Here is a 27072-nt window from a genome sequence, read left to right on the forward strand (position 1 = left end):
GTGGCACCTAAAGTATTAACAGTGCAATTCACTACTAAATTTAATGAATGTGAATTACAGGGTACATACATTGCTCTCGGGTTAATATTTGAAATTCGTCGCTGCTCACCTTTCATATTACTGGCGTTGTCGTATCCTTGACCTCGTAAATCTTGTATTGGTAATGAAAAATAGTCTAGAGTTCCTAGTATTTCATTTGATAAAAATTCTCCAGTGGTATTTTTTTATTTCTATAAATCCCAAAAAGTGTTCTTTTATAGAAATCGTGCTATTACTAGTGTCTACGAATCGAAGTACTATGCTCATTTGTTCCGTGTGACCAATGCCGGACGTACAGTCAATAATTATGGAATAATATTTTGCGGCAACAACAGATTCTAAAGTTGTCTTTTTTATCGCATTGGCGAAGATGTTTATTATTTCATTTTGAATATCTTTTCCAAGATAATGCACATATGTATCTTTATCTTTTATTCTTCGAAGATGTTCATTCATTATTGGATCAAACTTGGCTAGAAATTCGACAAATTTCAAAAAATTTCCGTTTCCATGCGAAAACAATGTCTCATTTGTTCCTCGAAAGGATAAATTTTGAATAAATACCGTCTGAACTAAAGCAAAGAGTCGTTCTAATACTTGCACCCAATGTTTCTCCTCATTTCTAATAACTAGCAAGTTCTCTTCATCAATGGTTTTCTTTTCTTTTATTCGAATTTCTAATTCTTTCCACTTATGGTAATTGTCAACGTGTCTTTGACTTTTTTCATGCGCAGCTAAAATAGAAGCATTTTTCCAGTCCCTCAATCCAGAATCAGCAAGGTTAATATGCCATTGATCAAATAATACACAGCAAAAGCAAAATGCAGAATCCGTGGATTTTGAGTACAGTAACCACAGACGCTGCATTGTCTCGCCGTTAAATAGTCTTCGCGTATAATGAGGCATTGAAAATCTTCGGTTATTGTTATCTTTCGGAAAATCAAAATTATGAATCTGTTCGGGTCCATGTTCAACTAATAGTTGACGTAATTGATTGATATTGGAAAATTTTACAGGACACCAAGTTGCTGGATCATTATAATTTAAATTTGTAAAATCAAATCCTTTTATGATTGGATCTATAAAACAACCAGCTTCAGAATCAACAATATTCATATGATCTGTAGATTTTTCCTTCGATGTTTTAATCCAATTTTTGGTATCTGTAGAATTCTCCAATTCATTAATCGAAACTATGGACGAATTATCCAACGAATAATCTTGAAGATTTTCTTCTTGTATGTGATTACGATCTTCTCGGCAAAGATATTTTAAAAATGCACCTTGTTTTTTCACTCTTTCTTCCTTTTCCGCTTTACGTTTGCGATATTGAAAACCCGATTTCTTTTTATCCATTTTCAAAATCCAGTAACTGAAATATTTATAAATAAAAATAAACTTAATTATAAAAAACATGGACTTTAAACTATTCAGTAATTCACAAATAAATTTTTATACATTTACTTAATGAAGTATTTATCAATTATATATAACTTATAACTATATAACTTATAACTATATAACTTATCTATCATACATTTATAATCTAATAATTCAACAATATCGTTTTCTATGAACATAATTGACAAATCTCTCAAATGCATCTGACTTAACGAATTGTGTAAATATTTTTAACGCGTTTAAGTACAGAAAATGAGCGTTCACCACTAGCATTACAAACAGGCAGTGTCCAGGGCCGCATTTATACTTTTGGAGACCCGAGGCGCGACATCATTATGAGGCCTCAAAAATAAGCACTTTTTTTTTTTTTTAGTTTATTGAAAATAAAAGTCAACATTTCCATAATAACTAATTTTAATAACACAATACAACATTGGTATACATATATCTGCATTTTAAAAAAAAAACATATAAAATAAATCAGTTTAAATTTAAAAAAAAATCAATAACCAAAAGTTTTTTTTTCTGGCTTTGGTTTTAGCAAATATATCTAAAATGATTTAATCTTAAATAATTTTGTATTCGTTTCAACGCTGAAAATGAGCGTTCAGCACTTGCATTTAAAATAGGCATCGTCAAAAATAATTTTAAAATTGTTTCTACGTTCGGAAAAGTAGACCTTAATCCATCGTTTATAAATTTGTACATATTTTTAATTGAAGAATTTTCTTCCTTCATCATTATTAAAAATTGCTTAACTTCATCAGTAAAGTTTTCTGGATGAACATCAGTCCCATAAGTTTGTAAAATTTTATTAATAGTAGTCTTGTACTTGTCTTGATCTATATCTTTCTTCAAAAAAAGAAAAAAAAAAAGCCAAACATATCTAATCTGCCGAAATAGCTTTTTGTTCTTTCCTTAATTTCGAAACTTAGCTGATCGCAAATGACATTAAAAGTGTTCACAGCGAAATTTTCTTTCCCATGTAACATAATCTGATTGTTAGATTGTGAAACTTAGTCACTCGTTTTTTTTTCCCGTTTTCTCTCTTTTTCCTTTTCATTTTTAAATTTTGTCTCATCTGATAATAAATTCGCCTCTTTATTTACAGCAGCAAAACTATTTCTTATATCTAAAATAATACCAACTAAAGACTGTAACAAATTATTAGCTAAAAACTAATTCATATCGGGATCTTGTAGAGATTTATTAGTAGCATCTATTTGTTGTAAACGTTTGTCCCACACAACTGTTAAAATTGCTGTTTCTGGTTTCTCAAAATGTTCAGCCAATGATGAGCTCTCTAATTTAGAAATAGGTTTTTCATGAGAAGAAATGGATAGTACAAGTAATGCGTCTTTAATTTCTTTATATCTACGTTTATATCCATGTATATATCCAAAATCTTTCTGCGAAAGATTTCAATTGCAGTGTAGATTGTTGATTTTGAGAACGTTGATTTCGTTTGACAAGCATCATAGTTGCTACAAAAATTCTGAATACCGAAAAAATATTAAAAGATATGGTAATAATTTAGTATAAGGATAAAAGTTTTTTTTAAAAGAAAAGAAAAGAATTTAAATGCAATCCAATCAAGCTTGCTAATCAAGGTAAAAATAGGAACTTCATCATCTCTAAAGTTCAGATATTCTCACTAAAAATAAAAATTTTGAATTTGCGGTAATAAAAATTGTAGCAAAAATCATTATATTTATGGAATTACAACATAGATCTAAATATAAATATAAAACGTTTCAGTTTGCAGTAACATGCATAGTATGCCTCTCTGGTTGACAGAATTGTTAATGTATCTGCTTTCCAACCACACAACTTTAGGTTAAAGTTAAATTTTGTCGCCTAATGCGAGACCACCTTACTTACTGGAAGCATGGGATTCACATAAAAAGCATATATATATATACATATATATATATTGTATTCAAGATACCAAGTGATTTTATATGAACTTGGTTTTTAATCCTGTTTCCCAAGAAAGCAAACAAGAAAGTCAAGTTTGCGCCTGCAAGTACTGCAAGTCTAAGGCAACTGATCCCTAAGGTAGTGCCAGTCGAGGTAACTCGTGGTAAAGGTGGATAAAGCTCTGATCACTATTCTTAGTATTTTTCTTCTAATGTAAAGCACATCCCCTTGCTGAGATGTATGATGCTAAACATTAAAGGCAATGGTCACTACCCATACCGGTTTCGACCTTTGCTGAGGTCTCGTCAGTAGGAGCCAGACCTGAAATGCTAAGAGTGAAGTAATGCAGAGCTCATTATGTATTGTACGAAAACAACTGACGAGACCTCAACAAAGGTCGAAACCGGTATGGGTAGTGACCATTGCCTTTAATGTTTAGCATCATACATCTCTGCAAGGGGATGTGCTTTACATTAGAAGAAAAATACTAAGAATAGTGATCAGAGCTTTATCCACCTTTACCACGAGTTGCCTCGACTGGCACTACCTTAGGGATCAGTTGCCTTAGACTTGCAGTACTTGCAGGCGCAAACTTGACTTTCTTGTTTGCTTTCTTGGGAAACAGGATTAAAAACCAAGTTCATATAAAATCACTTGGTATCTTGAATACATAATATATACCCAAGTTAAAACTTTCTTTCTCTCTCTCTCTCTCTCTATATATATATATAAACTCCAGATTTGATTCTTTTAAGTTGCAGTAATAAGCATAATAATTCCAGCTTTAGTTAAAACGTAGAGACAATGAATAGTAACAATAACTTGCTATGCTCGCTGACATCCACTTTTTTACTCGACATTTTATCCTAAAATAACTAGAATCTTGATGCACAAAAAATGAACTGAAAAATCATTTAATTTATAAATAATAATAAACTTGAAAATCAAATGCTCTGTTTATGTGATATGGAAACTGCTCTTACCCAACTAATTAATACAAACAGCAGCAGCACACAAAAAAAAAACCTCTGTTGTCTCAGAAACGTGTTTCAAAATTATCGCAAGTTCAGTATTCAGCTATCTGTTCTTTCTTAACAGGATTCTGGGAAATCACAGGGTGAAATATTCTTAAGAATGTTCTGGATTAAACTGACCATATATGTAATCTCTGGATTAAACTGCTGAGTCACTCAATGGTAGTCAATACAAGTCAAACTTTTACTAAGAGTATATTTCCAGAGAAGGAGATTGGAATTTAGTAATATTGATAAGAACAATAGACCAGGTAGTTTAGAAGCGAAAACCACCTGTGACAAAATGAAACTAGTTTATTTAACTAAAAACACAAAAATACAACCAATTTATTAAATATATATTTATAGAGTTCATAATTAAAAGGACTCTAATAATAGATTTCTACAGATGTCTCATCTTGTTTTAGTATTATCAAAATTATCAAATTATTCTGAAGCATTATGAATTTTGCTATTTTATTATTATGCGCTAATATTTCTGCAAATGCGGCACTTTTTACAACAAAACTGGCTAAGTTATATTGAATATATCTGTTCTCAAATATACTCAAAATCCCTTTGACCTAATAAAAATTTTAACCGATAGAATGCTGATGAAGTTTCATCAGCATTCTATCTTTAAAATGCAATTACCCCCCCCCCCCTCCGTTAACGGATTATTGTCTTTATGTGCACTGTATTACTTCGAATTTCTTTACTGTCTTACGATATTTGACCCTTTTTTGCTGCGCAATTTATTTATTGTGTCTCTTCCCAAATAAAAACGAATTTCACATGTGCGAAAATAAATAATCAAAACGTTTGTTTGCATTGGAAATATTATGACAAATATTTATATTTTTTAAATAACATATAGTATTTAAATATTAAAAGTTTTATTTCAATATTAAAAAACTTTTAATATTGAAATAAATATGACATTTTGCTTTCTTTCCTTGAAAATAAAATTATATGGGTCGCACATTTCAATTTTAGGAACGTTTTTTTTTTTAATGAACAACAAATGATGTTAAACATTACTCGGGGTTTCCGATTGTGAGTCTTTTTAATATCAAAAATTTATATCTAATGGTATTTTATCAGAGATTCTTCGCCTTTGTCTTTTGCTTAAAACTGCAACAGTACAATTACTTTGGAAAAATAACGAATTCAAACAAAAAGAAAGTACACATATGTTATCTAGCAGTATTTTTGTGTGTGGGGGGATGATAATTTTGGGAGGGGATTAGCCATTAAAAGCGAATTAATTCTCTTATGAAAATTTTGGAAATAAAATTTCATTTTGACGCATGCACCTACACATGTTTCGAAGGATAAAGTGTAGGGAAAATATCGCTACTTCAAAACTGCCGCATAATACCAAAAATATGTACATAACAGTTGACTTCCATAACTGCTGTTTATTTCGATTTGTAGGGAGTGATTGGGGGAAACCAAGAGAGTTGAAATGCAAAAACCTACAGATTACGTTTATAAAATTATGCGTTACATGATATGATTCAAGATTTACATATGATTATCTATAAAGCAAAATTTAAAAGTGCGAACCTTCGCGCAATCTGTGAACTAACCTTCGAACCAAGATTATAAATAAAAAAGAAAACTTAACAGATGGAGGCTGTATTCGTTTTTAGATTCGGATTTTCATGAATTTATAAAATAATTGTTTGACAAAAATAATTATCTTCAATCAAGTTCTGGGAGAATTTTAAAATGCATTGGTGATTAAAATAATTAGCCAAAAAATTGATAGTGACATTGATCTTCCAAAGTGATACAATATAAGTGAAGAAAGTATGAAAGGATTTCTTATTTTGCGCTGGCATTAAAAAGTATAATTATACGATAAAAACAAGCAGCAAAATGAATATAACTCATAGGTATTTAGTCTGATATAACTTCGATTCCAGTTACCGAGCAAACGGCAAGCAACTGCGCTTCTTGCTGTAGGTACATTCTATTATGAATGTACCTACAGCATTCTTAATAAAAGAACTATGATCATAAAAGATACATTCTATTATGAACATAGTTACTACATATGCCAAGTAATCTAGTTAAGTGTTCTTTTCAGCGTGAAGGATTATTGCCGCTTCTAATAGACATGACGGTCAAACTACACTTCTTATCCATGTTCTTTCAGCAGGTGGACAAAATATTATCCAGGTATGCTGGACGTGTATATAAGTCCAGTAAAGAAATGGTACGCTTACATATATGAATTTCATAGAATACAGGAGTTCCTGTTAGTTTTATATGTAGCAAAATCTGGCATCCCAAAGTATTGGCGCCCATAGGCGATTGCCTAGTTAGCCTAATGATAAAATCGGCCCTGTATCAACTCACTATTCAAAATGTACCACTAATTGAAACCTTTAATCTGCTAAAGTCACACTTTCCCCCTGATATATTTGAACTATTTAAATTCACAACACATGCAAGATATTTCACATGGAAAGGGAAAATATATAAAAATTAGATGGGACAGCTAATCTTCCCCTTTAGCCAACTTCTACATAGAACACCTGGAAAAACTAGCTATCAATACAGCCACACTCAAACCAACGCTTTGGCTATGCTATGCTATGTTGATGCGCTTGCTATTTGGCCACGTGGCCAGGCACATTGGATACATTCTTAGCGCATTTAAATAGCCAACACCTAAAAATCCACTTTACAATGGACTGGAAGCTAATAACTGTCTACCCTTCCTGGATGCAGTAATCACACGTCTTCCAGATGGTTCCTTATCATTCTCAGTTTTTAGAAAACCCACACATACAGGGAGATACATACTATATTTGTATCTCCCACAAAAATTTACACCATCGCTCTTCTCAACAGTATGGTATCTTAAAGACACTAACTCAGAGTGAGAGCAATCTGTTCCAATGACAATGCTCTTGCTGCTGAACTGGCTCACACCACACCTTGGCCAGTGGCTATAATCCGCATAGATTAAACAAAATACTAAATGCTCCTAAGAAACCCCTCCCACTATCCACCACAGAGAACTACAACAAAACAGTCACCATCCCATACATTAAAGGCACATCGGAAAAGATATCTAGAATTCTCAATAAACATCAATTACGCACCGTATTCAGACCATGTGTCAAATTAGCAACTCTCATCCCTTCACCCAAGGAGAGCATCCCTCTATCACATCCAGGAGTCTACGAAGTACCCTGCTCATGTGATCAAGCTTACTACGGACAAACAGGAAGAACTGTGGACATTCTCATCAGTGAACATAAAAGATACATCCGGCATTATTGCTTTGGCAAGCCAGGCCTAGCAGACCATGCTTTGGATACCCCTACACACAAAATCAGCTGGAAGAAAACAAAAGTACTGCACAGAAGCTTTTAAAGTCAGAGAGATTGTTCTTAGAAGCAACAGAAGCTTTGAAACATACTCCGAATCTCAACAAAGATGCTGTATAAATTTGCCTAAGATTTGGGAGACAGTCGTCTTAAGACATAACTAGTACCTGCTTTTTCTTTCTTTTTTTTTAAGTTAGAAGGTGCCTAATTTGGACTTTAGTCTTTGTTGTTGCTACAATTTTTTTTGTAAACTAGTCCCTTTGTTACACCATGTTAAAGTTGTAGTCTCGCGTACTGTGTTTTTTGTGCTCTGAAGATGCTGGTTATAACACCAGGGAAATATCAGCAATAAGTCAATAAAGAATTATTTACTTATAATTCTGTGTTCTGATACATACCGTCAAAATTAAACAACATAATTATATGTATGATTTAATTATTACTCAATCCATTGGGATTAAGGCACCAAATTTTTTTAGCTCAGGACACTCAAACTTGTTAAGACAGTCCTGCAGATGATAATAAATAGCATATAATACTTTTTTTTTTTTTTTTTTTGAGGCCATCAGGATTTGCAGAAAGAAAATGATTATTATCATTATCTGACCATAATGTAGTCAAAATACCAATTCTGGGCAATCCTACTTTTCATACACATTTACAGCTCATCAAGTTGTGTATTGAACTCATTAAGTGCTAGTTTGCTTCATCATCACAAAAGTTTTCTCTGGAAGTCTTAGCCACATCAGGAAAGTGATAACATAAATATTGAAATTTTAAGTATAGTAGCACTTAATTTCCATAATTCCCACATAACAGTATCAATTTTTTTTTTTTTTTTGGTTTTGTTTTAGGTGTTGGCAAAACATCCATGGCCAATAGATTTGTTCACAGGTCCTATAATGAAGCTGTATCTTCCTCATGTGGAGCTCATTATGCTGCTGTAATTGTGTAAGTGTCATACTCTACATAATTATTTGTCTTACACATACAATTAAAAGAAAGAAAGAAAACTTTTTATCAAAAGATACATTTTCCGTTTTTAAGTTCAAGTTGAAGCTTAACCATTATTTGATTATCGATATGTGTAGGGAAGCTGTTTGTTTCAATTTGCTGTTAGTTGATTTCACAACATCAAGTAATATTTCAATAGCGGTACTAGCATAGAGTTCTCATTCGTCCCGTTTTTCCCGGGACAGTCCCCTTTTTTATAAAAATGTCCCGTGTTAATTCCCAAAGTCCCGCTTTTTTAAGTATCATTCAAGAAAAAATGGATAAACGAATTTTATCTCATTTTTAGTGCATACTAATTTCTATTACAATGTTTATAATAATAAATTTTATTTATTTATTATTTATAATAATAATCATTAGTATTATAAATAATATAACTAACTAATAGTAACTAATGGCGATGTTCATTTTTCCCATGCTTCTGTTATAATAGTATCTTACTTGATCAATACTTTGCGTGTTATAATTTTTATCGTTTTCTACCCCTATAATGCCGAAACGTAAGTGCAGTGTTAATGATAATATTAGAAGAGAATTTCCTTTCATTAAAGGTGTAGATGAAAATGTAGAATGTACTTTATGTAACTGTAAATTTTGCATTTCGCATGGTGGTCGGTCAGACGTAGTCAACCACATGAAAACGAAAAAACATACAGCTGCTGTTCGAAGTATTCTTCCAACTGCAGTATAAGTAATTTTTTAATCGTGAAAACCACGCGTGAGAGGGAAAAAGAGTTATCACTGGCAGCGCAGGAAGCAACCTTCGCGTATCACCAGTGGCATTGCTAGAGCTGTTGCCGCCCGGGGAGGTCCTTGAGTATGTCGCCCCTCTCAATACACACCAAAAATACTACAAAATGTCAAAACGACGTATAGGGAAATAAATTAAAACACTATGTTTATTTTTGAAGTAAAACTTTAATTTCAACATTCTAAAATGTTATTTTTCTTGCTTTTCTGTTAGCAAAATCGTCGATGACATTGGCGAAGTCTATTTCATAGTAATGTAGGTAATGCTTAATCAAATTTTATTTAGAAAAACTCCTCTGACAACTAGCAACACTTACAGCAATTGTGAGGAAAATTCGCAGTAGTATTAACATGTATATTACAATATTTGGGAATGAGTTCTCGAGACTGTATTTTAGAATTAACTGCAAAAGTTCAAAAAGGTTCAAAGTGCCGCCCCCTCCGCATACCCCGTGGCTACGCCACTACGTATCACACAGCGGTGCATAACCACAGCTTTAACTCCATGGACTGCACAACAACCATCGTGAAAAAATTTTCAATGATAAATTCAGGTGTTCACAAACAAAGTGCAAGGCAATAATAACCAATGTTATTGCGCTATTAGCGACAAAGCAGATTGAGGAAGAGCTAAAAGAAGTTCGTCTTATATCAGTACTAATCGATTCATCAAACCACTTTGACATGAAATTAGTGCCTCTGGTCATTAGATACTATCATCCAGAAAAAGTTGTGAAGCTGAATGTGTTGGAGTTAATTAATTTAGGTGGTGAAACTTCAGAACTTTTATTTTCTTATGTGTTGAAAGTGTTACAGAAGTTAGATCTCCTGAAAAAGGTTATTGCTATATTAGCAGATAATACAAATAGAAACTTTGATGGAAAGAATAATCTGTACTTCAAAATGCAAGAAAACACTGTGAACAATTTAATTGGAATTGGTTGCCCTGCACATCTGATACATAATCCTTCAGATTGCTTATCTATCGATCTTCAGTTAATAATTGTGAAATTGTGAAAGAATATTTGTTAGCAGCAATGGTAAGTTGTATACCACGAGTGAAGAAGAGGACACAATTTGGAGTAAAGCGGATGACAAACAATATTAAACAGGAATTGCATGCAAAAAAGAGGCTATGGAAGAGATATAAGGAGACAGGTGAAGAGAAGATGCATGAAGAATATAAGACAGGCCAGAAGAGTGACTAGTGTTGTAAGGAAAGCGAAACTGGAATATGAGAGGAGATTGGCCGTAAGATCCAAAGAAAATCCTAGTGAATTTTTTAGCTATGTGGTCAGTAGGAGGAGAAATGACTGTGGAAGAATGATATTGTGGGATAAAAATGGGAATAGAGTGACTGATGCAGAGGACATAGTGGAATTGTTCAATGAACACTTTATTGGAGTATTTCATCCTAGAGGAGTCAGTTTTAATGCTAGAGGGATAGGGCTGGTTCGAGGTTTAGAGGTACAGGAGGAGAGTGTGTTTCAGATACTGAGTACACTGGATGTCAGTAAAGCTTTGAGACTGGATGGTATTTCACCATGAGTTTTGAGAGAATGTGCTAGGGAACTGACAGTGCCTCTAACCTGGCTTTTCAATGAAAGTCTGGCTGCGGGAAAGGTGCCCACGGAATGGAAGGAAGGTAAGATAGTGCCATTGCATAAGGGTGGTGACAGACTGGAAGTGTCTAATTATAGGCCAGTCTGTGTGTCATCAGTAGTTGTTAAGATCTTGGAGAAAGTAGTGAGAGACTGTATACAGCATTGGGCAGATGAGGGTAATGTTATCTGTGAGAGTCAACATGGATTTGTGAAAGGGCGCTCTTGTTTTAGCAATATGCTAGCCTTTTATAATAAAGTTACAAGAACATTAGATGAGGGAAAGGCATATACTGCAATTTTCTTACTTAGTGAAGGCATTTGACAGGGTGCCACGTGATAAGCTGATATTTAAGTTGCAGCACATGGGTCTGGATGTCAGATTGGTCAACTGGATTCAGGATTGGCTGTCTGATAGGTATAAGAGAGTTGTGTATGGTGGAGCAGTTTCAAGGAGGCAGAGGGTTACAAGTGGGGTCCCACAGGGCTCAGTACTAGGACCTATATTGTTTAACCTTTATATCAATGGCATTGCCAGTGAATTCCAAGGGGATATTTAGTTCTTTGCGGATGATGTGCGAAGCTGGGAAGGATTATTAATAATAGTGCAGATGTGGTAGCCCTACAAGATGATTTGAATAAGCTAGATAGATAGGCAAATGAATGGGGGTATCAGTTAAATGCAGCAAAATGTAAGGTCTTGAGGTTTGGGAAACCGATGGGATGCTGCATACTCTATGGTAGGAGTTATACTGGAGGAAGTAGGGGAGACGAGATCTGGGGTTGATGATTGATAGAAACCTGAAATTTAGGGGACATATTGCAAAGGTGGTGAAGGTAACACAGAGGATTGCTGCAATTATGAGAAGGACACTGACCTGCAGAGATAAAAGGATTATCATTCCATTGTATAAGTCTCTGATCAGACCACACTTAGACTATTGTTCTCAGATTTGGTCCCCAGGATTTGAAGAGGATAAATTAATTGTGGAAAGGATACAAAGATGGATGACAAAGATGGTTTCAGGACTGTACAATTTTGGTTATGAGGACCGGCTGAGGGAATGTGGACTGCAGAGTTTGGTGGATAGAAGGAGAGGTGATATGATTGAGACTTTTAAACTGTTGAGAGGGTGGTTACAGGGTTGACACTGGGGAGTTCTTTCGCTTGGTTGGACAGCGGGAAGGAGTGATGACAAGGGGCCATCCCTGGAAGTTACGAAAGTAAACTGTGAGCAAGAGGGTGAGGAGTGGTTTCTTTGCATGGAGGATGGTTGAACTGTGGAATGCATTGCCTGATGGAGTGGTGAGAGCGAGAACGGGCAATGAGTTCAAGGAGTGGTATGATAGACTTTGTGTTTCTTAGGGGGGGGGGGACCTCCCACGATGAGTCCTTTGACTCCTTGGAGGCCTGAGTAATAATAATAATAATAAACAAGATTTTAGGGAAGGATCTGAGAGGAACGGTTCATTTGTTCGCTGATGATGCTAAGTTGGGTAGGGCAATAGTGAATGCAAAAGATGTCAAAATTTTGCAGGATGATTTGGATAGATTGGAGGTCTGGGCTAAGGAGAATGGATGTCAATTTAATGTGGTGAAATGTAAGGTTATGCATTTTGGGGTGAAAAGATTAGCAGCACTATATCACATTGGTGGAACTGTACTCCAGGAGATTGATGAGGCCAGGGACTTGGGAGTGTTGGTGGATAGGGAGTTGAAGTTTAGGAGGCACATCACAAAAGTGGCTAAATCAGCTCATCAAATCACTTGGATGCTGAAGAATACTTTGATGAGCAGAGATAAGCAAGTTATTGTTCCTCTGTATTGAGTCTTTATAAGACCCCATCTTGATAACTGTGCGCAGATCTGGTCACCTAGGTTTCTTCTTGATGGGGAGGAGGTTGAGAGGATCCAGAGGCGAGTGACCAAGATGATAGCAGGTCTATGGAATGAACCTTATGAAAACAGGTTGAAGATTTGTAGGTTGCAGAAATTTGATAGGTGGAAAAGGGGAGATATGATTGAGACATTCAAATTGCTGAAGGCTTTCTATAAGATTAATTCAGAGGCTATTTTTGAGAACAGGACTGGCAGTGGGATGACTAGGGGACACTCTTTCCCATGGAAGCTGGGAAAGAGTGTGGTTAGTAAGGGTGTTAGAGCTGGTTTTTTTACTTTTAGAGTGTTGAATGAGTGGAATAAGCTGCCAGAGTCTGTTGTGGGTGCTATGACAGTGAATGAGTTCAAGGCAAAGTATGATAGATACTGTGTGAATGTCAAATAGTTGTGATGGACATGATGTTTAGGGCCTCCCTCGATGAGTCTAAGGACTCCCTGGAGTTGCCCGTAATAATAATAAGATTTACCAACATTTCCATATATATTGTGTACAAGTTGAGGAACTTAAATCATTTTGTGAATTCACAAACACAGTATAAAACTATTTAGGGTAGCAGCAAGATAAGATGGCTCTCTCTCTCTTTTGCCTGCAATCCAGAGGATTAGTGACATGTTCCCTTCATTGAAGTCATATTTTCTTTCTATTGACAAATATCCTATCAGTCTCAAAAATTTCTTTGAAAATCCACTTTCATTTACACTCCTGCATTTCCTTGCAGCCAATTAAAAACCTTTTATGATACCATTAAATGTATTGAAAAGCAAGATATAACAGCAATTGAAGTGAAGGATGAAACAAACAAACTGGTGGAAAGGCTAAATTGCAGGAAGCAGAAAAGTTTCTTACAACTACTGTGAGAAAACAGTTGCAAGAATTAGAAAACGAAGGACACATAACAGTTGAAAAGTTTGAAAGCTATGCAGTAGATTTCTACTGCACCTGTATTTTAATATATTCAGGAATGGTGTGCACAATTTCTCACACCTCTTCAGTCTATGGATTGGATTAATTTGAAGGGAAAGGATCCTGTGACTTGGAAGAACATACAAGAAAGCTACATATTCATGCAGACAGTGTCACCAAGTTTTACTGTGAATGAAGAGGACTTATTTGATGAGTTTGTATGTGTGAAAAAATATTGTGAAAGCAGATTTGAAGTGTGGAGTGAACAGAAGGATCAAAGTGTCAGTGATAAATGGTGTGAAATGTTTGCTCATTTTACAAAGCAGGGTATAAATTCTGGGAGTATTAAATGCCTAGTTAGTTTTTGTTTAGCACTGCCAGGAACCAATACAGCTGTTGAATGTGTTTTTTCATTAATAAATGTGCTGCTCTGGACAGATGAAAAAAAACAGACTTAAAATTGAGAAAGTAAAAGCTTTAATCATTGTAAAGACATGTTTTAAGAATTTCTCTTGTGCTGAGTTCTATGATCAAATATCAAAAAAAAAAAAAAATTCTTGAACAGGTCTATAAATATGATAAATATTTTTCTAATTAAATATGTTTGAATAATAATCCTTTTTTAAAGTGGATTTAATGTTACTGTATGTTTATAGCAGTATTTAATTTAAAGTGCAACATATATAATAGTTTTATTTTTGAAAATAAGGGGATAAACATCCTTTGTTGTTTTATAGCCAGTAAGCGAAACTAAAGATCGATAACTACGATCTATAAGTTTCATGCCGAAAAACTATCGGCGAAGTTCGAAGTAAAGATGTTTTTTCGCATGAAACTTATAGATCGTAGTTATTGATCTTTAGTTTCGCTTACTGGCTATAAAACAACAAAGGATGTTTATCCCCTTATTTTCTATATTAAGGTGCCAGAAAACTAGCCATTTGGCTTTTTATCTTAACTAGTTTTATTTTTGGTTTTCTTAATTTTTAATGTCACATTTTTTTACAAAATATCCCGGGGGTTTTTTAAGTAAAAATTTCAGAATGTCCTAAATTTTAGTAAAACATTACGGGAACCCTTTACTAGCATTATATTTTATTTATTTTTTACAGTGTTTTGGCTTCACCAATTGTTTACTTGATACAAATTCTAACGAATGTGTGGTGATACAGAATTCCCAAATCAGCAAGTGATATTACATTTATTTTTTTCAAATAACATAGTACATACAATTATTATTATCACCACACTTCCAGAGACTCATCATAGGAAAAGCCAGAACTAATTTCTTCAACTAACTAATTATCTTATCAAAAAGCAGACCATATCGAGATAAAGCTAACATTGGATTCCCATCGAGAATATGATAAGGTTAAGAGAATTGATATAGTTACTAGCATTTACAGTGCATGATATATTTGCCATAATGTTAGCTTTTGATGTAGTCAATCCCACATTGTCAGTTTTGGAGCAAAGATATGAATAGTGATTGCTGAATATATTAGGCTTGTCATAAAAAGATGTCGTGAAATCTTCACATGGAGCAATGTTACATCTGCGTGATTGACATTATTATGGCAAATAATGATGGATACAATGTATCCCAAGTGCAATATCTGTAGTAAGTATATGAGTATTTCCATGAATCAGAACACTAATTGCTGGAGATCAACACTCACCATTATTCACATAATACCTATCATGACTTGACTTATTGCTCTTTACACCTATAAGGGGCACGAGGCCACAAGTTTAGGGTGCCATCCTCTTCGGTCCAGTGCTGCTCTGCCCCAGCTCGACAATCCTAATTTGTTTCGTTCTTTGATTACCATCAGGCAACCATGTCAATACTATTCTTGTGTTTCTGATGTTGACATTCTCAATACATGGCCTATCCATGTTCCATTTGCATTTCTTTAACTCTATTGTAATGGGTTTTGTTTTGTTGTAAATTTCAGTATTTGAGATTTTATTTGGCCAGTAAATTTTGAGAATTCTGCGAAGACATTTTGTTTGGAAGGCATTGATTTTATTTTCTTGTTTAGTTAATTTCCATGATTCACTTCCATAAAGTAAGACAGATTTAACAGTTGAGTTAAACATTTGCACCTTTAAGTTTGTTTTTATATTGAATGATTTCCATATTTTCTGAAAAGTGTTAAATGCGTAGCAAGATTTTTTTATTCTTATTGCAATGTCTTTGTTGGTACCACCTCTGTCTTGAGAGTTGCTCCAGTGGTAATTAAAAGTGTTTGTTGCTTCTACTTGATTTCCATTTATAAAGATTGGGTCATTCTTTTTACAGTTGATTTTTAATATTTTGGTTATCTTCTCATTGATGTGTAAGCCTATTTGTTTAGCAGTTTCCTCTAACTATGCTGTCTTAATTTTCATTTCTTCATATCTAGATGATAATAGTATAACATCGTCTGCATAAAGCAAAGAGCTGACATTAACATCTCCAATTTTGATATCAGGTTTAATACCACTTTCCTTCAAAATATGATCCATATAGATAATGAATAACAGATTGGATAATGTACATCCTTGTCTCACACCAGATTTAACATTAAACCACCTTCCTGTACTTCCTTCAATCTTAACTGCTGATTTACAACTCAAATAAAGACAAGTACAGCTTGATATAATGCCCCATTGACACCATATAAATGTAGCGTATTGAACAGCTTATCTCTTGACACCTTGTCATATGCCTTTTCCAGATCGACAAAACATAAATACAGATCTCTGTTATACTCCCATGATTTCTTGCCTATTTGCCGTAAAGTGAACATCTGATCCTGACAGCCTCTATTTGGCCTGAATCCAGCTTTTCTTCCACAATTCTTCTCAACCGTTTCTCAAGTATACTTGCATAAATTTTACCAGGAACATTCAGTTTTATTTCCCTTTTTATATACGGGTACTATGAGAGCTCTACTCCAATCATCGGGAATTCATCCCTCTGTCCATGCCTTCTAAACTATGCAGTGCAGCCGCTGTAAGACTTTTATACCACCATACTTAAGCATTTCTGGTCGGATATCATCTACTCCTGCTGCCTTTCCACATTTCAAGCCTTTGATGGCTTTTTTGAGTATGTATGTATTCAAGTATGTATGTATTCCTATTGAGTGTTTTTTACCACTGTGCTATCACTGCTTGTTTCATTTAGCAGTTTTTCGAAGTAATTACTCCATACTTCAAGGATATCTTTTTCTCCTGTTTTCATGTCACCTTTATCATCTCTAATTCCTTTTATAGCACTCTTTCCTCCATTTCTAAGCTTCTTCAACAACCTCCAGAACATTTTGCCACCTTCTTGATATTTATTTTCTATGTTCTTGCCAAAGTCCTCCGATGACTTTTGTTTAGCTAGTTTTACACAGTGTTTAGCTTTCTTACATTTTGTCTCTGTATTCTCTAAATGCACAAGCTGACTTATTTGCCAGGAGTTTTTGATATGCTTTCTTCTTTTCCTTCACTGCCTCTTTTACTTCCTGTGTCCACCATGGAGTTCTGATTTTTCTAACATTGCAGACAACCTCACCACATGCCTCTCTGGCTGAATCAATCAGGGTTTTCTTCAAGATTTGCCACTGAATCTCCAAGGTTTGGTTCCTGTTCTCAAACTGTTTCATTTTTTCTTCAATAATCTTTGTGCATTTTAGTCTACAGTTCACATCTGAGAGCTGGCCAACTTTTATTCGCTTTAAAACTTTCTTACATGTTATTCTTTTCAATATGAAATTCAATTTTATACTCCTCAAGACTAAATAGTGATCACTTCCAATTTCAAATCCTCTGTACACTCTGGTGTCCTGCACCTGGGAGAACACATTACTATCAACAATAACATAGTCAATGAGACTTTTCTTATTCCTTGCCTCTTCTCTCCATGTGAATTTGTGCACATTGTTATTTTGGAACATGGTGTTAGTAATAACCAGTCCATATCCTGAGCAGAAATCCAACAGGTCTTTGCCATTATTATTAGCTTTGGTCTTTTCTCCAAATTTTCCTCAAATATTTTTGTTTGTCTAACAATCACTTCCTACTCTGCTATTTAGATCCCTAACAAGGACCAACTTTTCCTTTTTCATTGTGTCAGTAGCTTTCTTTAGAGCCTCAAAAAATTCTTCCACTTCTACCTTAGTAGAGCCTTCTGTGGGGCCATAGGCACAAATAAGTCTCATTGTCCAGTTTCTTATTCTGATATTTGCCCATATCACTCTACTTGAGACTGCCTGCCATTCGAGAAGATTAGCCTCATATTTAGTGTTGAATACCATGTCTACTCCTTTTCCTTGTTTTCATTTTCTTTGTCTTTTTATTGCTGGTTTTCATGCCAAATTTATTACCTCAGCTATTCTAGTTAGTTAGGGAATCCTGCAGACTCGTACTGGATATATTTAATAGTATAACATCATCTGCATAAAGTAAAGAGGAGATTAACATCTCCAGTTTTGATATCAGGTTTAATACCACTTTTCTTCATAATATGATTCACACAGATGATGAATAACAGTGGAGATAATTTACACCCTTGTGTCACACTTTGATTTAACATCAAACCATCTGACTATGCCTCCTTTAATTCTAGCTGTTGACTTACAATTCAAATGCAGAGTATTGCTTGATGTAATGTCCCATTATATCAAGATTCCACCCACCTTGTACTACTCTACCCAACTCTCTGGTACCCGTCAGCTACCCCCCCCTTCCTGCCTTGCCACCAGTTTCATATCCATTCCAACTTATGCAATAGTTTTCTCTGTGACATTCTGTCAAATACCTTTTTGAAGTCCAGCATTATTATTTGATATAGCCACTTTCATTATCTAATTCAACTTTTTATAAAGATTGCTGTCCAGCAGACTATCATACTCCTATCCACCCATTCCTGAATTCTATTGTTAACCAGCTTTTCCAATACTTTAACCACCACTCCTGAGATGCTAACTGGTCTACAATTTGCTATCTCTGTCTTGGAGCCACCTTTACATAATAGAACTATCTTATCTTTCCACTGTTTTGGGACCTCCTTCCCAGAGCTAAGATTTAGATTAAACAATTGGGATATTTTGATAGGTTTTGTAGGATTGCAACATGCACACAATTATATTTTTTCTTCCATCCATGTGTTAAGGCTTAAGTGCTGGGAGGACATCATGTTGGAAATTTAATGGAATATTTACAGCACTAGGAATGGATTAAAAACTAATTTTAATGCTTTCAATATTTTGTGTCAGTCACTGAGACATCTTCAGGGATTACAAATAACTCTTGTAACATACACACAAAGACAGCACAATACTAAATGAAACACGTGGGTGACTCTAAAGTCCTATCTAGGTGGTGCGTCCTCTATGGACATTCGCAGATAGCCTGGGATGTAAAGTGGGAACTTTGACATTTATTGTTTCCCAAATTTTGGGAAGTTTTATGCATCCTTATTTATTTAAATTCAGTTGATTTCTGAGTGCCACTGCAGATTCCGAAAACAGTCTTTCCTTTATAAATTGACTATGGTGGAGCATGGTGGTTTTCTTCCAGGCGATCCTGTGGACTGTATCTAATACATGGTCTGCAAGGCCAAATTGATCATAGTCATGATTGCAGAAGTATGATTTGTGTTCTTCTAAACGGGTGGGTCGCTGATCTACCTGTCTATCCAAAGTAAGCCAACTTGCAGGAACAGGGTACTTTATATACTTCATGCGCTGAGAGAGGAGAGCTGATCTTTGGTAGAACTGATAAGAGTAGCAAGTTTCCAGTGGGGCTTAAAAGCTGTGTAGAGGTTGTACTTTTTTAAATACCTGGCTATGTTTCTGATGTGCTATGGATATAGAGGATGGTGATAGCATTTCTGAAATCCTTCTGAAGCGATGGCCAAGGAATGGGGAGGAACTGATTATTTTTTTAATTCTGTAATCACTGCAGTTATTGGAAAGGAAGGTGTTGTGTATGTGGTTGAGTTGAGTTGAAAGAGAGGTTCCACTGGAACAAAGATTATAGGCTCTATTGGTTAGTTTTAATCAGGGCCATCGCCAGATTAGATCATGCCCCGAGGCAAATAATTAAATATCGCCTCTGATGGATTAAGACAAAAATATAAGAAAATCTCCAATTGCTATTTTGTTTTTATTACAAGAGAAACATTAATGCAAAACGATTACATAATAATATTAATTAAATTTTTGCTCTACGAGGATATCACACAATAAAACTGTTTATAAGCTCTTCTAAATTTAAATTTAAGCAATGTCCACCTCTATCGATATAGTTGTTACACCAACCACTCTTTCTCGGGTCATTGCTGTTCGCAAATAATTTTTAATCAGTTTAAGCTTGGAAAAACTTCTTTCCGCACTTGCTACACTAACAATACCTGTTAGTGCAGAAACGGTGCCTACTGCAATATGGCTGAACGAGCGCCCTTATTAAGCCATGTCGTGAGACAGGCTGCCTTTATGCTATCCTGTCGATGGTACTGGTTTTAATAATGCCATATTGTTGAGAGGGGGTGGAGATGGGAAAGTTTGTGAATGTAATAGCCTGTGTGAGTGGGTTTTCTATGTACAGTGAAGGAAAGGTTACCATTAGGAAGGCTTGTTACTAAGATGTCTAGGAATGGTAAACTATTGATTTTTTTGAAACTGTATTCTTAGATGTAGACTACTGAGATGACTGAAGGAGTCTAATGTGTCTGCATATCTTAACCAGATTGAAGGTTTGAGAGGGGGACTGAGTCTGTGGCTCATTTTTTCAAAAATTTCCATGTAAACATTGGCAAGAGGGGGTGATGGGGGAGCCCATAGCATTTCTCTCTATCTGTTTGTAAATTTTGCTCTTCCGAGAAAAATAACCAGAATTGATGGCAAAGGAATGTGAGATATCAGAAGGAAAAACGTTTTTTTTTTAAGAGTGTCTTTAAGGGAATATTGGTAAATAGTGAGGTGATGTCAAAGCTTACCAAAATATCTGTATATATAGATTTTTTATTATATAGGATGTGGTAAGTTTAATTTACCAATATTGGCAATACCAGCTTGCTGATAGTAATGCATCAGGCTCCTGACTTGCTAGTACATTATCTCATTGCCACTTACTCTCAGTCATGCCTGTAGTATAATGGTATTTTCAAAATAAATATAAAAACAGAGGAAAACTCACTTAAAAAAAAAACACTTATTTAATGTAAAATGTTAATATGTTGCAATTCTTTCTGTAAAAGTTTGTCTTAAAAATATAAAGAATGAGCATGATATACTAAAGTCCTAACAGTTCCAGCCTTTTGACCAGGATGGTGGCATAATTCAGTGTGGATATATGAGTCTTCTTCTTCTGAAAAACTGAAAATTATAAGCTTACATCAAGTGGATGAAGAATTAGATCTAAAATGGCTATTTGGTTATTTATTTCTTCTTCTAAGGTGAACTGGATCCTGGGATGAAGTGCATTTAATTTGGAAACTGCTGTAGCTCAGAGTAAGAGTCATTCCAAATTGCAAAAATATCATCCATAAATTTGTACCAATGTGTAGATCTAGATGAAATGTTATCAAAGATATGTTCTTCAAAGTGATCCATGAAGAAGTTGGCAATAGTAGTAGAAATAGAATTGCCCAAAGCTGTTCCTTCAATTTGTTGATATTATTTGTTTTTAAATGATAATGAGAATGTATAGCAAAAACAAATAGTTTATTTATTTATTAAGAGCCTAAAGAACAGTGGTCTGTGTGTGTGGGGGGGGGGGTAAGAGGATGAACTCTCTTCCAACCTTAAAAAGATTCATAATCCTTGTATTACTGAAAGAGTGGGACATAAAAAATCACAGATGATGCTTGGATTAATCACTGTCATTTTTAACTAATCACAATCAGGAAAGGATGTAAGAGAAATGACCTCCCATCCCATGAAAATCAGATCATATGAATCACATTTCCATAGGTTTCATGACAAATGCTTACATTAAAATATATATCTCAAATATCTTTTTCCTGTGTTTTTAAGAATATAATTAAAAATAAACAAAAGTTATATTTTATTCAAGAGCACTGTAATGTTAATAAATCTATATATTCATTAACTTGCCTACCATGTTAAGTATTATCTAAAGCAGTGGTTCTTAACTGGTGTTCCCCGGAACACTTGTGTTCCGCAAACTGGTTACAAGTGTTCCACCGGTGAAAGATATCACATGACACAGATCTGAGTGTAATTGGCAACTCTGAATAAAAATGTCAAGGGAATTATTTCCGTTATAACAGAACAATTAACAATATTGGAAGAAAAGATTTCAAGTTACTTTCCTTCCTTAAATACACACAATTATGACTGGATACAAAATCCATTTGGCACAGTTAATACATTGAGTTGTGAATTTTCATTACAAGAAGAACAATTATTTATCTTGTCAACAGATCATACTCTAAAAATGAAATTCTCTGAAATAACTCTTGAGATATTTTGGATTTTTGTCCAAGCCGAATACAAAGCTCTCTCCAAAAGAGCACTGAAAATTTTGTTACAGTTTTCAAAATCATATTTGTGTGAGCTCAGTTTCTCGATATTAACCCATATAAAAACTAAAATGCATGAAAGACTTCCTAATATAGACAAAGAGATGAGGATAGCTATATCACATATTACACCTGATTTTGCTGAAATATGCAAAAGCCGACAAGCTCAAGTATCGCATTAAAATAAGTTCCATTTTTATAAAAGGCAAATCCATGTATATTTTTATTGTTAGTTTTATGACACTAATGCTTTTGGTGTTCCCTAAATTTTTCTTATAATCAAAAGTTCCATAACTTGAAAAAGATTAAGAACCACTGATTTAAGGTAATAATACCTTAGATTAATGCTCATTCAATAAATGTCCATTATAGATATATATTTAGGTCATTCTTGATTTCATCATCATCATCATCAAATTCCTGCCATGTACCCTCAAGGGGTGTACAGGATATGATAGTACTACATGAAAAATTTACATCATTACTAACTTCCTATCTACAATTTTCCTCCAAATCAGTCTGTTACTTGTCAAGACTCCAACATTACCAGATCTTATATTTCTATCGTCTAAGGCACTTTGTACCGTATCAATCCACCTATATCTTGGTCTTCCTCTGGGTCGTTTTCCTGCCAACTTGGCAGAGAACACGTGTCTTGCTAATCTTTCCTTGCCCATTCTGTTTCAGTGACCATACCACCTGAGATTAGTTCTGCTAACGCATTCCTGGATGCTGACAATGTCAAGTTCTTCATTTTTAATATGATATTGCCATTGATGCCATCTGTTCACGCCTCTAATCTTTCTCAGGACTCTCATATCTGCGGTCTCTAGTCTTTGGTCAAGTGTTTTACTTCTGACCCAGCTTTCAGATCCATAAGTTAAAACTGGTTTGAACACTGTCTTGTATACAGCTAATTTAGTATTCTGACTAATTTCTCTCTTATTCCATATGAATTTATTCAATTGACTTCCTACCATACCAGCTTTGATGATTATGTTGTCTATTTCCATATTTAATTTACCATCTTCACTAAAAATCGTGCCTAAGTAGCTGAAATATTTTACTTGTTCCATAGGTTCTCCATTCACAATGATTCTACCTATTTTCATTGTCTTTGTCTTTTTATTGCTGACCTTCATACCATATCTATTACAACAGTTATTCAATTTAGTCAGGGACTCTTGCAAACTTGTAGCGGATTTATTTAGAAGTATAACATCGTCCGCATAAAGCAAAGAGCTCACATTAACATCTCCAATTTTGATATCATGTTTAATACCACTTTCCTTCATAATGTGATCCATATAGATAATGAATAACAGAAGGAATAATGTACATCCTTGTCTCACGCCAGATTTAACATTAAACTATCTTCCTGTACTTCCTTCAATTCTAACTGCTGACTTATAACTCAAATATAGACTAAGTATTGCTTGATATAAAGCCCCATTGACACCATATAACTGTAGCTGTTGAAAGTTTATTTTTCACTTGGTTAGAGTATAATAAATTTAGTTTAATCCTTTATCCAAGTGTGAGCAAACAAAGTTTGCACCTGAAAGTATCTTCAGGACTAGGGTAAGGTGGTACAACACCAGGGCACTCCTTGCAAAGGTGGAGCAAGCTACCAACACTCCTATCTCAGTATCTCCCATAATGCAAAACTTATCTCCTTGCAGATATGTCTAATGAGATAGGAGTGTTGGTATCTTGCTCCACCTTTGCAAGGAATGCCCTGGTGTTGTACCACCAGGGCATTCCTTGCAAAGGTGGAGCAAGTCCTGAAGATACTTTCAGGTGCAAACTTTGTTTGCTCACACTTGGATAAAGGATTAAACTAAATTTATTATAACTGTAGCGTAGTGAATAGCTTCTCTCTTGGCACCTTGTCATATGCCTTTTCCAAATCGACAAAACTTAAACACAGATCTTTGTTATACTCCCATGATTTCTTGACTATTTGCCGTAAAGTGAAGATCTGATCCTGACAACCTCTATTTGACCTGAATCCAGCTTGTTCTTCACCAAGCTTTTCTTCCACAATTCTTCTCAACCGTTTCTCAAGTATACTTGCATATATCTTACCACGGACACTCAGTAGGGAAATACCTCAGTAATTCTCACATTCAGTTTTATTTCCCTTGTTATATATGGTACCATGAGAGCTCTACTCCAATCATAGGGAATTCGTCCCTCTGTCCAGGCATTCTGAACTATGCAGTGCAGCCACTGCAAGACTTTTATACCACCATACTTCAGCATTTCTGGTCAAATATCATCTACTCCTGCTGACTTTCCACATTTCAAGCCTTTGATGGCTTTTTCTACTTCAAGTATGGATATGTATTCCTGACTGCATGCCTGGTCAGTGTTTTTTACCACTGTGCTGTCATCAGTGCTTGTTTCACTTAGCAGTTTTTGAAAGTAATTACTCCATACTTCATGAATATCTTTTTCTCCCATTTTCATGTCACCTTTATCATCTCTAACTCCTTTTACAGCACTCTTTCCTCCATTCCTAAGCTTCTTCAACAACCTCCAGAATATTTTGCCACCTTCTTAATATTTATTTTCTATGTTCTTGCCAAAGTCCTCCCATGACTTTTTGTTTAGCTAGTTTTACACACTGTTTAGCTTTCTTACATTTGTCTCTGTATTCTCTAAGAGCACAAGCTGACCTATTTGCCAGGAAATTTTGATATGCTTTCTTCTTTTCCTTCACTGCATCTTTAACTTCCTGTGTCCACCATAGAGTTCTAATTTTTCTATCCTTGAAGACAACTTCACCACATGCCTCTGTGGCTGAATCAATCAGGATTTTCTTCAAGGTTTGGTTCTTGTTCTCAAACTCTTTCATTTTTTCTTCAATAATCTTTGTGTATTTTAGTCTACAGTTCACATCTGAGAGCTGCTCAACTTTTATTGGCTTTAAAACTTTCTTACGTGCCATTCTTTTCAATATGAAATTTATTCTTGATTTATATTTCTCAAACTACATGAGTCATGCAGAGTGGGCCAATCTCTGATTATAAAGGATGCTGCTGATTATTATTATTACTACACAGGAATCTCCATGGAGTCTGAACATTTAATGTAAGAGGCCTACGCTAACTGTTATTCACACACTGACTATCATGCATCTCTTGAAATTCACTGACATACTTGTGGCAGCAACTCATTTATCACTCTCCAAGCAGAAAATCTAGTCTTGCTTCATTCTCTTGCTAACCACAATCTTTCATTCCAGGGGTGATGGCTCCTAGTTTTCTCCATTCTGTCACATACTGAATATTTCTTTACCCCTCTTTTTATGTCCCTCATGTTTTACCTAGCTGCTTTTCTTACCTGTGAATTGTACTGTTTACTGAATTTTCCGATCGCATAATCCCACCATAATATTTTTGTAACCTCCTATACTCATGACCTAGATATGCAGTCTGATACTGCTTTCTTCAAGCATCCTCAATCACTCCCCCATGCTCTGCTGATATCCTTCCCTTGTAGTTTCTTATTCTGTGGCACTGCTCTGAGCTGTCTCCACATATACCACTGCTTAACTGAAAGTTCCACATGCTCTGCCATCTTTCAGGTTAACAGTATATGATCACTCTTACAAAGGTAAACACTTATAAAGTGTTTACCTTTGTAATGGACAGAGTCGTCCTTTCATGCTTTCATAAAATCTGGTACTCTCAAGACTCCACTCCAGCACATGTTGTTTTAAGTAATTATCTCTCAATAGTTGCATAAATTCCTTATCTGCCATATATCCTTTCCTCTCATCAATCTATGTTCTCATAGTTTATATCCTCCATAATATGAAAGCCCTCATCATATTATGGGCAGAGTTTTGAAGAAAACAACATTACTGAAATTGAATCTGTTCAGGATGTTGGAAATATTTATCAGGACTTTTCTATTGAAGATGAGTAGTTGGACAGGAATCAATCATTCGATGCTGTTGGCACACTCTCCCTCAATGAGTCTTTGGATTCCTTGGAGGTGTCACATAATAATAATAATGAGTTAGCAGGTCTCATATGGAGGTGGCAAGTATTTTCCTCCAGGAAAACTCAAGTTTATCAGCCTGTACAACAGGAAAACAAGACAGAAGGAAACACACAATTAGATGTAATACATTGGTCTCATATTTTCAGTTGCTTTAACTCTAATTCAAAACAATGCAGTCCAACTCCATAATAATAATTAATTAGACTGTGCTCATTCAGCTAACTTTCTGATGCTTGTCATTTACATCTTATTCACTCACAGACCTATGGAAGCATCTGACTAGATATTTATTTATTTTATTTATTATTTTTTTTCCCAACATTCTCCAATTGCATTGTCCCTCCCTCCCTCTCTCTCTCTCTCAACCTTGCTTTCCTAATGAACATGTCTTCTCTTGTTGGTTACATTTTTTCTGGAAATGCTAGCAATACTTGCTCCATCCTATTCTCTTCTTTCTGACCTTCCAGAAGGTACAAATATTCCTTATCTGTTTATTACTGTGACTATTTTCAGTGTTCTTGATGTTTCTGCCATTGTTATAAATGAATTGCAACCCCCCCCCCTCTTGAGCCTGTAGGAATCCTTACAGACTTTTAATGAATGTCCTATTGCATTTCAGAGATGATTAACCACTTTCAGCATCCT

General features: G+C 34.9%; 1 protein-coding gene across 1 annotated transcript in view; it reads left to right on the forward strand.

The window, feature by feature from the left end:
• Positions 1–27072, forward strand: part of LOC150098090 (ras-related protein Rab-1C-like) — a 134423-nt gene that overhangs the window by 16574 nt on the left and 90777 nt on the right. The window contains exon 2 of the mRNA XM_090406680.1: positions 8575–8671. Within this exon, the coding sequence (XP_090262806.1) occupies positions 8575–8671 (97 nt within the window). The remainder of the gene's footprint in view (positions 1–8574; positions 8672–27072) is intronic.

Source organism: Typopeltis vanoorti, chromosome 16 (assembly GCF_054136105.1).
Source record: "Typopeltis vanoorti isolate ZY-2024b chromosome 16, IOZ_Tvanoo_1.0, whole genome shotgun sequence".
NCBI lineage: Eukaryota > Metazoa > Arthropoda > Arachnida > Uropygi > Thelyphonidae > Typopeltis > Typopeltis vanoorti.